Genomic DNA, 16,343 nt, shown 5'->3' with positions numbered 1-16,343 from the left:
TCACAATAAATTGCTTTCAACAAATATTTAATGACTGCTACTTGGTGAATACACTGAGGAAAGCAAAAGGCCAGAGGTCTTTCTGGTGGATGAGTGTGATGATGCTTGTCCTCTAAATGCCACAAGCCAGGGCTGGTAGCAGAGAGGAAGAAACAGGGAACAAATAACTTTTTTTTTTTTTTTTTTAACCTCACTCATCTTCTCACAAGACCTTGCAAATTTAAATATCATTTGAGTAGCCATAGTTTCAGAGCTTTTTACTAACAATCCTCAGTACTATGACTCTTATATTCTTGTGAGGTCAGACATTCATTTAGAAGCAATGTCACATGGCATTGTGATAAAGGATGTCATATGGCTTCTAACTTTCCATGTATTTTGTAGTTGGAGATTTTTTTTCATGTCATCTAGTTCTCCATATTTGCCAGAAGGAGAAGTAGAAAGAGGATTTTACAAAGACATTTCTCTTATTGTACAACAAAATAAAAAAGAAGAGAAGGCGCCTGGGTGGCTCAGTTGATTAAGCGTCTGCCTTCCGTTCAGGTCATCATCCCAGCATCCTGGGATCAAGTCCCACATTGGGCTCCCTGCTCATTGGGGAGGTCTGCTTCTCCCTCTATCCAAACATCCCTCCGCCTTTGTGATCTCTGTCTTAAGCTCTTTCTCTCTCTCTGTCTCTCAAATAAATAAATGAAATCTTAAAAAAAAAAAAAGGAAGGGAGATAGAAAACAAAAGTATCTTAAAAGAACTAGAGCCCTGTCTGCATCTATCTGCATCACTCTACATAAATTTACTATCCTTTCCAAAACATTCACCCATGTTTAGATTGACGTCTTTGTATATATAATTTCATGTTTTCTTGCAGGTACAGTTTTTTTGTTTGTTTTGTTTTTTTAAGATTTTATTTATTTATTTGAGAGATAAAATGAGAGGAGAGAGCATGAGAGGGGAGAGGTGAGCGGGAGAAGCAGACCCCCCACCGAGCAGGGAGCCCAATGTGGGACTAGATCCCGGGACTCTAGGATCATGGCCTGAGCCGAAGGCAGTTGCTTAACCAACTGAGCCACCCAGATGCCCCCGGGTACAGTTTTAATATACATGTCTACATACTTCATAATCCATACACTAATTGAAATGACTACATAGTGCTCTATTCTAGTGATCCAAAGAGTGCTTATTCATTCATTCAAGATGTTTCTAATATCTTACTATTATAAATAGAATCTATGATCATCTTTGAAAAGTTTACTTTTTCCTTTTATTATTTTAATTCCTAAGTGGTTTTCCTGAAGTGTATTGGGCGGGCTATATATAGAGAACCAATGTTTACAATTATTTTTACTGACTACTATATAAAACAATTTCAGGCAGTTTAAAATAGTATTAATCACCATATCAAGTAATGTATTTTTTGTAATTATACAGGTGAAGTGATTATCTCTTAAAATTATGTTCTCATAAAAGCCCATAAAGAGTTGAATGGACCAACTTTTTTTTTTTTCCCCCTTAAATTTCTATCTGGTGGGCAGCAAAATCAATTCTGGAAAGGTCATCTATTAGTAGTTAGAACTAAAACTGTTCATTTATTAAGAGCCTATATTTTGTGTTAAATATCTACTGATTGCATCAGGGTGAATAAGTATGGAAGAGGAATCTGAGAGTGGGGACAGAAGTCTAATTTTCTGGTCTGGTTCTATCATTATCTGTATGGGTGATTTAATCTTTGATCTCAGTATTCTCACCAATAATAAAGTAAATAGGGGAATTTGTGATCTCTGAGATTCCTTATTGGTTCTAACATTTAAGAGGCTCTTTAATTGGAAAAAAAAGCACAGACTCAACAAAATTATTTTCTTGTTTCCCAACACTTATTTTCATATTGAATATATACAACTGACTTTATTAACTAAGCAATGGAAATCAATGGGTTATTTCCTGTCTCTCTTTCCCAGCAACCTGTGCATTTACCCAGTTGTATAAACCAGAGTACTAAGAGTTCCTCAAACCTGCCTAGCCTCCCTAAATTTTCATTCAGTTAGATTTAAATTCTATAAAACTTTTCTTAAAATCTCTAACTCCATAGTCACCCATTTCCTCTCTCCATTAGTATTATAATGGCTTAATCCTTTGCTCTTCTTCATGCTTCTCATGTGGTTCAAAATACAAATCTAATCCTGTTAATCCTCAGACAAAAACCTGTCAGTGACTCCCTACAGTCTACTGGATGAGCTGCCAGGACTTGATATAGCAAACAAATACCCTTCAGATTTGGCTCTTGTCCTGCCCACACTTATATTCTTTCTCTCTCTTCTCTTTCTCTCTCTCCCCTTCTCTCCCCTCATCTTCCCACCACCCTCTTCCTCTCCCCTCTCCTCTCCCATCCCCCCCTTTTCTTCTCTCTCTCTCTCTCTCATTTCCAGATTCTTTACACTCCTGGAATTTTTGAGCCAAGGACAGTGAATGTCATCACCATACATGTGTGTGCTGCACAGAAACTTGGGAGTCTTCCTTGATTTCTCTAGGTTTTTACCTCCCACTCCAAACAAACACACAAAGTCTAAACAATTGCCAACCCCTCCCAAGTATCTCGGTAACCAGTCTCTTTTTTTGTATCTGTGCTGACACCACTGGAGGCTAAGCCATCTTTCTCCTGATAGAACCACTGCAATAACTACTTATTAGCACAGACCTCATGACAGGGGAGAAGACACTGAATTGTTCAGGCAAAGTCCCATCTAACAAAGATTTTGCAATAACAACTTTTTTCTTATGCTACACAAGCCAGTTGTGTGATTCTTCCATGACATAGTCCCATACAAACCTTTTTCTTTTCTTTTAAAGTTAGTACTTTTACTATTTGAAAGCTCTGGAAAACACAGTGTTTTTTATTTTCTGAGAATTTACTTATAGATGACTTTCTTTTCTATTGTTTGCTGTCTTTGAGACCAATCGATATTAAATATCTAAGCTAATAGAGAAATTTAAAAATATGCTGGAAATTTCTCAGTGTTTAACCTGAGTACAAGAGTTCTTTGGATTAAATGCATACTAGTTGAGATGACATTACAGTGTCATGATTTAAATTTTTTTTTTTTCAGTTTACAATGAAGGAGAAATACAACTTTGGATTTTCAAAAAATAAGTCCTCAAACCATATTATCTTTTCATATTTAGTTTTTTAAGTAAGAAAGGCTTCTTCATGTAATTTGCTTATTAGATTTCACATAATATCTTTTAAGTGCTAATCTTCCTGCTGATTACTTTTTCTCCCCAATAAAAGTAGAAATCATATTTTAATAGTTGTAAAATTAAAACATTTAATTGTGAAAGTCAAATTATTCAAATTATCTTCCTGAAAGATAGTGATGATATACTTCATAAATCTTTCCTTAAAATCTCAAGATTTTAACCACTCTTTCTAATAATCTAATGATTTCAAAAGAAATCAGCCACATCTATAGTGCAAACAAGGAAATGGAAGGGTGAGAAGTTCAATGGCTTTCTGAAATCCTCAAATAGGATTGATGATGTGCTTTATCATTTTAGATACTTTTCTCTTCACCAAATTTATTATCACTAGAAATTCTAGGTCATTTAACAAACTTATTTTCACGTACAATTAAAGTCATTTCTTTAAGGGAAAGATTTAATTTTAAGAATTCTGCAACTGTCATACTACATACAGTGCTTTTTGCCTAACACTTCAGATCACACTTGGCTTCACAAGCTTTTTGGTTGGTGATTGGAAAAATGTCACCAACTGAAATGTTAAAGTCACTACTGCATTACTAATATTGAATCAGATTTTACGCTAGGCTAATTTTACAGAATTTATCATCTATCCCCTTTCAGAACACATAAAAGTTTATTCTCCCTTCCTAGTGAGGTGCAAGCAAACACTAACGTTCTAATATTTGAAAAAAAAAAATGGCTGCTTTTAAAGCTTATGAGACATTTTCTACAAATATTCCTCTATTTCTATTTCCCAACTCCACAATTATTTTCTATGTTTCTGCTACCTGATATAATCACACTGATCTTTTCAGGCAGAAGAGAGATAGTCCTGTGATAGGTAATCCTTTCATTTCTTTTATTCACCCCTTCAGCAAACACTTAGAAGTTAGCTCCTGGGGATACTGTGGTAAACCAGATGTACTCAGTCCATTTCTTCATGGCACACATGGTCCAGAGGGGAAGACAGACAATTAGGGATGATTGCATACAGAAGTCTTAAAGCAGCAGTCTAGCCAATGGGTCAAAGAAGGCTTTCGGACAGCCCTGAAACTGAGGAAATTTAGTCTGGTTCATATAGAGGATGGGGTGAAAGATGAAAATGGAGAAGAAAGTGGGACCAGATGACACATGAATATATTATGCACCTTGAACTTTATACTCCAGGCAAGAGGTAGCTAAGAAATGTTCAATATTATGAAATCACAAGATTGTATTTGTCTTTTGGAACTATTACTCCAACCAAAGTGAGAAAAACAGCTTGGATGAGAGCCAGTCTGGAAAGAGATTAATCTCTTAATCTTGCCAAATTAAGAGATTTGGCAGTAGAATATTTAAAAGATGGTGATTTCATGGGTTAGAATTGTCTGAACCCATTATTTATTACTGAAATAAATGACTTCCTGAAAAATAAGAAGGTGGAACTGAAAGAACTGATTTTATTTTATTGGAAGTGGAAGCAAGGGAAGAAAAGTAGTCAATGATTTCCAGATTCTAAAATGAACATCTAGGTGAACGAAGGTGACTTTTATTAAGGAAAGAGATTCTCAAGAGAAGTTTGAGGGAAAGAGATCGAGAGATGATTGAATATGTTGACATTGAAGTGGTTGGATGATAGCATTAATGTAGAGCTGTCTGCTAGATGGTTGTCAATTCATTCTGGACCTCATGAGCCATAGCTGGGCTTCACACAGAGATGGTGTCAGTAGCCCAGAGCTTGAGAATATGTGGGCAATTAGGCATTTTATGCACATTGATACAACTATTTTGGAGGGAAACATGGCAACATCTCTAAAATTTACCACCTCAACTAAGAAATTCCACTTTTAGGAGTTTATCAAAAAAGAAATACAGTTTTTAGGGACATAAAAATAAGGGTTTATCCTGTGAACATGGGTAGTTATAACAAAAAATTAGAAATAACCTAAATGATCAATATTGTATTGTTAGATAATTATGCTACACTTAATCGATAAAATGCTACATAGCTTTTAGAAAAAATGAGATCTACATGAATTGAAATGAGGCACTGCCAAAACACTTTTCTGAGTGAAAATATACCTGTTTACATATTTTACATAAATAATAGCTATTATCTGTTAGGCCCTCATTAAGTACCAGGCACTGTTATAAAACGTTGGTGTATATGAACTTATCAAATCTTCAGAACAACCCTATGAGGTAAGCAGTACTTCCATACCACAAATGAGGAAACTAAGTTATAGAGAGGTGAGGCAATTTGACTAATGTCACAAAGTTACTCTGTGCCCAAGCCATGATTCCATCCATTTAGGGAGTGGAGTCTATGAATTTCTAAAATGAAAGTTTCTGCATTAACCCAGAATGGAGCCAGAAAAAACTAAACTTAGTTATGGAAAGTTCAAGAACATCACACTCCCTTGAACCTTGAGTTTGTGGACTGAGTCATAGCCATTAAAAATTCAAATGGTTGGAAGCCTAGAAGAAATTACACAGGGAAATACATTTAGCTGTTCTAACTGATTTATTCTAGGTAGAGATAGCAGAAGAGGTAGGCTTTTCAGTTTAAATGCTTCTTTATTCTTTAAATTTGTGTGCTACAAGCAAATCTTGTTTTTGTATAGTTAAAAAGAGAATAAAGAAGGAGAAAAACTGCATTACAAATTCATTTAGGATCATATGCAACTTAGAAATATCCTTCTATTCCCTTCTATCACAGGTAGCTCAATGCCTTACAATCCTAATCATGCCGTTTGCACAGTATATTGAAGTCTCAACATGACTATTTATTTAAACACAGTTTGTTTTCTTCTTATTCCAAACTATACGTATGTAAGAGATAAAAATCCACTTTCTCTGGAAGACTTGATGCTGTTTATACAGGGAGCTAGCTACATGCAGGGAACTGTCACAGAGAAGAGAAACCTGGGCCATAGTTTTGGCAGCCCTCACTTTGTATTGGCTCAAAGATGAACTGAGCAGAGAGCTAAGAGTGGCTGAAGAAGACTAAATCATAGGTGGAAGAAAATATATCCCCAAGGAATCAAATTATAATCTACACAAAGAGTGAAATTGCTATCTCCTTGAAAATCACGTATTGCCAGGTGTCGGTTCAAAAGAAAAAAACGAATGGGTAGATACCTAGTCTTTATTTCCATAGGGCCTGTGTGATATAAAGTGGGTTTTTTTTTTTTTAATGTGGTATAAAGTATTTTTTTCAAAAGGAAAGAAAATATATTTGGAAGTGAATAGGACATGAATTTTAACTGTAACCTATAAGACTGATATTTTAAAATAGACTACCTTTGATGGATTGGTCATGACTTCCAAAGAACCACAAACACATAGATTTTTTTTTTCAATGTAGAGCATTCAATTGATATACTTTGAAGAATTAACCATTTTAGGCCATTCTGAATTTTTAAGTTTATAAAAGAAAAAAAATAAGGGTGTAAATTATATGTGTAAAAACGAACTAGATGAGACCACACCTATATGCCACCAGTGACTGTCTTGTTCAGGAGGGAGATTACAGGCAATTTTAATCTTTATTTTGACTTTTCTACATTTTCCAATAAACATACACATAAAACTGAAATAATTCAATTTAATAAATGGACAGAAGGGGCGCCTGGGTGGCTCAGAGGGTTAAAGCCTCTGCCTTCAGCTCGGGTCATGATCCCAGGGTCCTGGGATCGAGCCCCATGTTGGGCTCTCTGCTCAGTGGGAAGCCTGCCTCCTCCTCTCTCTCTCTCTCTCTGCCTGCTTGTGATCTTTGTCTGTCAAATAAATAAAATCTTTTAAAAAAAAGAAAAAAATGGACAGAAGATACAAACAGATATTTCTCCAAAGAGAACATATAAATGGCTAACAGACACATGAAAAGATGCTCTATATTACTCATCCTCAGGGAAATGCAAATCAAAACACAATGAGCTATCACCTCACACCTGTTCAAATGGCTAATATTGAAAACACAAGGAACTATAGTGTTGGTGAGGATCCAGAGATAAAGAACACTCTTGCACTGTTGGTGGGAACACAAACTAGTGTAGTCACTGTGGAAAACAGTATGGAGGTTCCTCAAAAAAGTAAAAACGGAACTACCTTATGATCCAGTAATCACACTACTGGGTAGTGTGCTCTCTGACAAATAAATAAAATCTTTAAAAAAAAAAGTGGTATATTTATACAATGGAGTATTATTCAGCCATATAAAAAAGAAAGAAATCTTGCCATTTCCAACGACATGGATAATAGAAAGTATAGAAAGTATAAAAAGAAAAAAATACCTATGATTTTGCTCATGTGTTGAATTTAAGAAACAAAACAAATGAGCAAAGAAAAAAAAGAGAGAGAACAAGAGACAAACCAAGAAACAGACTCTTTACTATAGAGAACAAACTGATGGTTACCAGAAAGGAGTTGGGGGGGAATGGGTTAAATAGGTGATGGGGATTAAGGACGGTACTTGTCGTGATGAGCACAGGATAATGTATGGAAGTATTGTTTCACTATATCATATACTTGAAACTAATATTATACTGTATATTAACTACACTGGAATTAAAATTAAAAAAAGAAAATAATTAATAGAAAATATTTTTAAATTCACATTATTGAAAGATCAAAATATTTCTAATGAAAAGATATATGGCATGATCTCTTGGTACACAGAAAATACTAAACAGAATCGTGATCTCAGACTAAACTGGTCTGCTAGTGAACAAGACAAATTTCTAAGAGAAATCCAGAGATCAAGCTAGAGATAGCAAAAAAACTTCAGTAGAAAAAAAAAAGAAAAATTCATTCTCCAAATCAAATCATGGGTGCAGTCTTACTGCTTTCACTGAATATATTTGAATCACTAATTCCCTTTCGTTTAAAAAATGAGAATCTTAGTCTTAAGTATGAAAACGAAAGGTTTAAAACAAATTTTTTTTGTAACTACTGCTTAGTTACTGGAGTACAAAAAAAGATAAGTTGGAAAACTGTTTTGTTTAGACATCTCAGCTGTTTAATTTACAATTTTGTTTCCCCAAATTAAGCAGTGGTTAGTGATTCTATCAGAAGGATACATATATCAAAGGTAGTGGTATGAGGTATTGCATCCAGGTCCCATTTCTGGCTAAATGAATGCCTGCCGCACTGTAGGCTACACAGAGCTTCCTTGCCTAATGCAATAGTTTTCCTTTTACCCAAGAAGTCTTCTTTCTAAAATAGAGAATGAAGAAACATCTTCTCCTTATAATAGGAAAATTTCCCTCAGAGTTTTTGTCATATGACTGCATAACCATTGATCTCATAAAGGTAAGACTGGTTTGTTTAACCCTTTGTATTAATATTCTGCTTTCCGTCAGAAAAGTCCCCCAAATTGCAATACAGACTCAGGTTGTGGCAGGCTCAAGGTGAGCCGACAATATTCCTGTCAGTAAAATTTTAGTTCATTTTCCTTATGACTTTTCCAAGTGATCTTTTTCTTTTTTGTTTTTCCGTTTGAAATTGTGGGGTAGTAAATGTTTACTGCGTTCCTATCTGGAACAGATGGGGGAGGGGTGGGAACACTAGAGATTGTCCACAGGCATGTGACATTAGGTCATTTGCAGGGAGTTAGTTCTGAGTTTAAACGAATAGGCAGATCACAGGGAATTAATATTCTCACATGAGGTTGACATTGCCCTTCACTGGCACTTTTTCTTCTTTATAAAGATTCTTGGTTTTCATGAGGTGCTTTTCCATCTTAAGGAAAAGGCTTTCAGGTCATGATCCTACTCAAAGTTCTGTCTGAGCCTGAAATTCCTGCTGAAATCACAAATGTTCAAAGCAGGCAAAATATGTGTTGTTGTGGCAATTCCCCCCCTTTCTTTTAAGCAACAGCAGAAGTAAAGAATTGATCATATTTTGGGGGAGGAATCCACAAGCTTTAAAGAGCTTCCATGTAAATCACTGACTCCAGGAAAGTTTGATGTAACATCGTTTGATGTTTGATGTAACAACTGAATACACAGCCTACAAACATCTTAATTTTGGTCCTTTAGAAAAATAACATGGGCAATTAGGGTTTTGTCTCAGAAAAATCTCATGTTTATGGCATGAAAACCCTTATAATATGTTCAATTTTATTTGTTCACATGCTACTCGAGCCCACGTTTTCTCAGATCAAAATTGTTATATCTTTATTCCGATCTTGGTTCTGTTTTGCAACTATTAATGATTTTGGGATTCTTTAAACACACATTTCCACTAAGCAAGATGTAATTTTTTTTTCCTATATCAACAAATATTACCTTGTATAAATTTTCTTTCTTCCTGATACATCTCAATTGAAAGTCTATATTGAACATTTTTCAAGTGCAACTCAACTGTGTCATTATTCTTGTTTCTATTCTCCATGCCCTTCCTGTTTTCTCCCAGCACTATTCACTCACATCTATCTCGTGCTACACATCATTCTTACCTGGGAATCTTTTAAAACATACCCATACCTGGGCTTTATTCCCATGACTTTCACTTAATTTGTCTGGGGTGATATCTTGGCATAGATAAAAATGTTCTAAAGCTCCAGAGGTAATTGTAATATGCAGTCAAGGTTGAGAAGCCCTACTTTATGTAATACTGATTGTACTGAATTATTATTATTTGTGAAACTTGATCTCTCACTGGTGTTTTCAGCACTTTAAATCAGAGAATGTAACTGATTCATACGTGAATTCCAATGCCTGACGAATCTGAACTTGTATACCAAATACTCTCTGGGGAACTCCAAAAGATCCAAATTTCAAGGGTTATCTCTTTATCAAGGAAATCACAAACTGTTATAGGAGTATCACACAAGAACAAACCAAATACATCACAACCCTGACCTAATAAGGCTATAAGGGGAGTAAAAATAAAATATTAGGAATAGGAAGTCAAATCAACTTGGGAAATCAGGAAGACATAATGGAAAGGGTAGAATCTCAGGACGGATGATGCATGGAATTTTGAATAGGATTTTGTGTATGGTTTTGACAGAAAGAAACAGAAAATAGGGGGAAGATGAAAACAGAAGCATTTCTTATAAAAGGGAACTGAGTAAGGAAAGAAGAAGAGGTGGAAAAGTCTGAGGTCCATTAAGGAAACAGTTTATATAGCATTTAAGAAGCAACTATAGGAGAAGGTAGTGACTGATGAAAGTAGAAAGTTGGTGGAGCGAGATCACAGATGCTTTGAATGCCCAGTGGATGACTGTGAACCCCCTGAAGGTTTCTGAACAGAGAAATACACTCAGACACTTGTTTTTCTAAAAAGATCACTCTTCTTGTTAATTATCTTGTAGCTTTTAAAATGCATTTTTATGTGATCTAAACTACATTATATGAACACTATAAGCGAGGCTTGCTCTTTTTAAAATATTTTATTCATTTATTTATTTGAGAGAGAGAGACCAAGAACATGATCACAGGAGGGGGAAGGAGTAGAGAGAGAGGGAGAAGCAGTGCCAAGTGCGAGCCCAATGTGGGGCTTCCCCCCAAGACCCTGAGATCATGACCTGAGCTGAAATCAAGAATCAGAGTTTAACCAACTGAGCCACACAGGCGCCCCAGTAAGCAAGGCTTTCTTATACTAAAACCCTTCTCATTATGTATTCAGTGTATTCATCAAAAGACAGATCCCTGAGGAACAGACACATAAATTACATGTGTTCTCACAGGACAATAGTTCATTAGCGTAGCTGAGATGAAAATAAATGGAGGTGAGGTAGTGTAACAGCTATGATCGATCCCTTAAAAAATTGGCCTAAAATATTTGACTATCTTTTGGGGAAGTAGCAAAAGAACAGAGCTGAAGAAAATTCCGTCACCTAATGTGCTTTTCTGCACTGCCAAATGTAAATAAGTGTGTGAGTCTAAGTTACTCATTTCATATAGTCATATTTACTCCTGTTATTGCTTTTGACTGACAAATGCAATATTTGTTGTTGAAAGAGTCTACAGAAAAATAATTTGCATAGCATGATGTCACTTTATGCTGGAAGTCTTTGTTTATATCACCTCTTAACTTGATGGACTGGCTGAAACCATGCTTATATGTGTATTGCCTCAGCAAGCCGTATTTGTCCTGTATCACTGCCCTATGGAATACTTTTGAGATTCACACCATACTGTTTTTTAATTAAAAGACTTCATTGCATTTTATCAATAAAGTCATTAGTAAAATAATGGGATAATAACACATATGAAAAACCTAAAGCAAATTAATGTTTATAAGCATTGGATGCTCTTTTTCCTTTTATTTTAAATTTGATCCTAAAAGTGTGTGTGTGTGTGTGTGTGTGTGTGTGATTATAGGTATATAAACATCCCAGTGAAAGGTGAGGAATAGTAAAAAATTCAGATACTCATGGAGATATTTAAGACTCAAAAAATATTATTCAGAATCTAATCACACAACTCAACATTTTCTTTAATAGTATAGTAGCATATAGTAATATATTAGGATTTTATGAAGTTACACAGTTAGGTTCCATGTATCATCATATGCCAACTCTTTATATGCTCAACTAGATTTTATGTGCCCTGTGGACAGTTTTCAGTCTTTTAACTGTGTTATAAACTCTAACATTTGATTGAGAAAAACAAATAGATTAGATGAATTCTCAAGATTAGAGACTTCCAGTTCCAGGCAAGATGGAGTAAATATAGTCTATTTTACTTCTCTAATTACAAAAAAAAACCACTCTAGACAAAACCTGTAAGTCATTTATCAGAAGAATCTAAGAGGTGGAAAAATGAGGGCAGTTTGACTGGGTGCTTTGGGACTCAAGGAATAACATGACAGTGAGTTCCATAGTTTTTTGTTTTTTGTTTTTTTTTTTTCTTGTCTCATATCCCAGTGATGCAAAATGCTAGGTAAAAGTGGCATCCAAGAAAAGCCAAACAACTAGTAAAGGGTGGCCAAACAGAACAGAAAAGTTTTACTCATACTTGTCTATTCTGTGGGTGATATCAGAAAAATGGCAAGTTGCTCCCCCACTTCAATATTGGTGCAGCAAGGGGTCAGTGAGAAAAGCCCCTCCCTGGTACAGTACCTGGACAAAAACCTGTATTCCACTCCCATCCCATTTCAGCAAAGGGATGGCATCCTTTCCCCATGAGGTCTGTGATAACTGGCTGCCAGCCTCCATGAATTAAATAGGAGCTCCTTTCCCCTCAGAGCCCCTGGTTGCAATTCTGATTTCTACTCCCTGCTGAAATAATAAGGCAACAGAATAACTTTCTGCAGCAGAAGTTTTGGGGGAGGCGGTGACTATTAAGAAATCATCTGAGGGAGTTCCCCGGTGGTAATGGAATAGTCCTTGATGATTATTTTGATGATAGTTACTCTAATCTACACCTGTGATAAAATTTCATAGAATTCTATCTATGTCCTCTCAACCAACCAACAAAACACAAAAATGAAACCTGGAGTAATCTGAATAAGGATTATATCTAAATTAATAGTACTGTAACAAAGTCCATTTGTTCTCTCTCTTTCCTTCCCTTCCCTCTCCTCCCCTTTCTTGCCTTCCTTCCTTTCCTCCCTACCTCCCTCCCTTCCTTCCTTCCCTCCTTCCATGCTTGTGTGTTTTTTTTTAATGAGAGAGAAAGAGAGAGAGTGAGCGAGCATGTGAGTGGGAGAGGGGTAAGCAGTACAGAGAGAGAGAGAGAGTGCTAATCTTAAACAGGCCCCATGCCCAGTGTGGAATGGAGTGCAGGGCTCATCTCACAACCCTGAGATCATGACCCCAGCTGAAATCGAGAGTCGGAAGCTTATCGGACCTGAGCCACCAGGCAACTCCCAAAGTTAATTTCTTTAAAACAAGAAAAAACATATAGCTATATTATTAGTTTATATTTAATATAATAGTATATTACTTATTCAATTCTAACTTACTTTAAATAATTTTTTTTTTTTTAAGAGAGAGACAGTGTCAGCAGGGGGAGGGGCAAAGGGAGAGGGAGAGAGAGACTCTCAAGCAGATTCCTCCCTGAGCATGGAGCCCAAGGCAGAGCTCCACCTCAGGACCCTGAGATCATGACCTGAGCTGAAATCAAGAGTCAGAAGTTCAACCAACTGACCCATCCAGGTGCCCCAATTTGAACGCTTCCAAATTTTTGAATGCTTTCTTCCTGAACCTCTGGACACTGAATAACAAATGTGTTACGTGATAAAACGTTTTAGAAAATTCTGTTTTTGCCACTCACATTTTCTAATACTATTACTAAACCAACTATGACTAAGAATAACTATTTTCCCCTAATTTTCAAAATTTGGGACTATAATCCAAGAAGAGTAATGACTTGAAAAGGAAGGGAAATTTACCCTTCATACCTGAATAACACTCTTGATGGTTTACATGAATATACGCATATTACAGGATAAACTCAGTATGTGGGGGTCAGTATGTGGGACTGAACTACCGATGCAATATTTTAAAATAACTGAACACACAAAAAATTCAAGTATAATAAAATTTTAAGTGACAGTGATAATACTTTGGTTTTTGTGTTATGCCTTGTCCCTAAGGAATACAAGATTACTGTTTTAATCTCACCATTCAACAGAGTTCTACATTGATGTCTCTTTTTCAAACGACACAATTAAATGATAGGCAGTTATGTGCCTGGCCTTCAGCCCCAATGGAAATCACTGGTATGCGGGGTGCCTGGGTGGCTCAGTGGGTTAAGGCCTCTGCCTTCAGCTCAGGTCACGATCCCAGGGTCCTGGGATCGAGCCCCGCATCGGGCTCTCTGCTCGGCAGGGAGCCTGCTTCCCTTCCTCTCTCTCTGCCTGCCTCTCTGCCTACTTATGATCTCTCTCTGTTAAATAAATAAATAAAAATCTTAAAAAAAAAAAAAGAACCAGCTTCTTTAAAAAAAAAAAAAATCACTGGTATGGTCAGAGTCATAATTGGGACTCATGCTCTCCATCAAGTGTCTTGGGCTTCACAGTTAAAGTAGATCATTTTCAACTAAATCTCTACATGAATACCATTCCATTGAATGAGCCATAGTTGATACCAGAATATATCTTATTTTTTGGTAGCATGGTTTCCAGAAGATTTTTCTGCCAGCATGGTGCTACTCTATAAGCAACACACTCAGGCATTTCATGTATTCTAATTTCATTTCTGTTCTAATATTTTCTTGGCCATTTGACAACTTTAAGGTACTTAATGGGTTGGAGATGTCAAGAACTATTCATTGCGATGGACCAAGCTTCTTCATCCTAACCTTATAAACAAACTTTCCCAAAGGGAAGATAATATCATTAATGCATCGTGTCATCACTTACTTTCTTCTTTCCATTTCAAATCGATGGAGTAGTTTCCGAAGACCACCATTCTTAAATCCCTGAAAATGGGCAGCTGGGGCTCCCACAGTGATGACATCGTAGAGAGCATCTGGAACAGGAATGGACAAGGAGATGAACACTCTGCAAACATTTGTCTCCAGCATGCTATCTGCATTGAAGCATACACACTGCGGGAAGTTTGAGAAATTATTCTGTTTAATTTTGCAGGAATAACTATGAACTCTCATCTCAAGGGGGCAAGAGGAGCTAATCAATCTTTCTAAAAGCCACCTGTGCACCTAAACAAGTTAAAATATTTCTTTGATTTATGACTACATCTTAATTATATGCTACTGTGTGGAACAGTATGTTCCCTCATTCTTCTATATACTTACTGAGATAACGTGTTAATTGGTCTTTTGTGTATTTTACTTTATTGAGTTTTGCATCATTTAATTTGCAATCATATTGAAATTGAACAATAATGAACAATCTTTACAGAGAAAATTTACAGAGGAAGAACGAAAATATTAATTCATCTTGGCTCAAGGGCAGAACAGTACTAGTACATTTAAAAAAAATCTATACAGAGTAGTTTCCTGTCTGTGTATACTGAATCTTACACAGTTTTGAATGCAAGCTTTTGCAATTTTCTTAGATGACATGGAAAGAATACATAAAATGTCTCTAGATCTATTTTCCACCAAGATTTTTTGTTTTTTTTTTTAATAAAAAATCCATACATTTAAATTGAAACTCAATCCTTTGATCTTGAAAGCCATCAAGTTTGGTACATATTAAGTTTATTGCTTCAAAGCACAGCATCATTTTTACCTTCTAATGAAAAGTATCCCCATAAGAAGGAAGACAGAGTGATCATCTCTTGTTAAACTACATTTTATTTGAGAAACCTAATTTCATAGTAGATCCTTTCCAAATTGATTTTGGTATTGACACTGGTTGTTTTTCAGTTCCCATTTACAGGGAAAACATAAATTATTTTATTAGCTTCAGGTAAACACCATAATTTCTTTATACTGGTTCAGTCCAAAGGCATCTAAAATATTTTTCTTAATAAAAAATGTCTTCAAGTGAAAGACCTCAGGAGAACTGAGAGAACTCAAGGTCACACAAACAAAACAAAACAATACAGAAAGCAAAAAAAAAAAAAAAAAAAAAAAACCCAGAATGAAACCCAAATCAACCTATCAATAAGGCACTTATTGAACAGCCATCAATAGATGGTTAGAGTGGTAATCTCTTGCCCTTTTAAAAAATCACTAATAAACTAGAAGTTAGCTTTTCTTAATATAGCAGAATATTAGACTTGCATGAATTTAAAGACTTCATCATCCGAGAGATTTTAATCTAGGGTTATGAAAATAGTTTCGGGAAAGTCCTAAGTATGTGCAAATTGTATAAGTATGTCTGTTCTACTTCATGGAAAAGGGTCACAGATTTCTCAAATGGTCATGAAAGCACCCAAAATTTCCCAAAACAAAATTCTAGTCTACCTTCATTTATCTGATGAGAACTCTGAGAACCTTGAGAAATGACCTGCTTTGTCTGAAGCGCCAAAGACCTTACACCCACAGTCTTCTGACATCTAATCCAGGGATGGAGAGCCAGGGGTTTAAATTAGTGACTGGAACCTAGCAAAACACCTGACCACAAACAAGTTGCTAAGGCCCTTTGCAGGATCTTAGAAGAAGAGGCTCATATACAGGAAGAACCCCAAACTTAAGTTGCACTAGCTTCCTAGTGAATCTGTCTCTTCAACCCACATATAGTTTCAGCATTTCCAAAACTACTTTCT

General features: G+C 35.8%; 1 protein-coding gene across 2 annotated transcripts in view; it reads right to left on the bottom strand.

Moving 5' to 3' along the window:
* Positions 1-16,343, bottom strand: part of LOC111149029 (inositol polyphosphate-4-phosphatase type II B) — a 372,027-nt gene that overhangs the window by 143,257 nt on the left and 212,427 nt on the right. For both annotated transcript variants that reach the window (XM_022505917.1, XM_022505916.1), the window contains exon 12: positions 14,528-14,636. In XM_022505917.1, the coding sequence (XP_022361625.1) occupies positions 14,528-14,636 (109 nt within the window). The remainder of the gene's footprint in view (positions 1-14,527; positions 14,637-16,343) is intronic.

This window comes from Enhydra lutris, unplaced genomic scaffold, assembly GCF_002288905.1.
Source record: "Enhydra lutris kenyoni isolate GAN:26980312 unplaced genomic scaffold, ASM228890v2 scaffoldscaffold21, whole genome shotgun sequence".
Lineage (NCBI taxonomy): Eukaryota > Metazoa > Chordata > Mammalia > Carnivora > Mustelidae > Enhydra > Enhydra lutris.
Note: the sequence above shows the minus strand (reverse complement) of the source record. Positions and strands in the feature narration are given on the sequence as shown.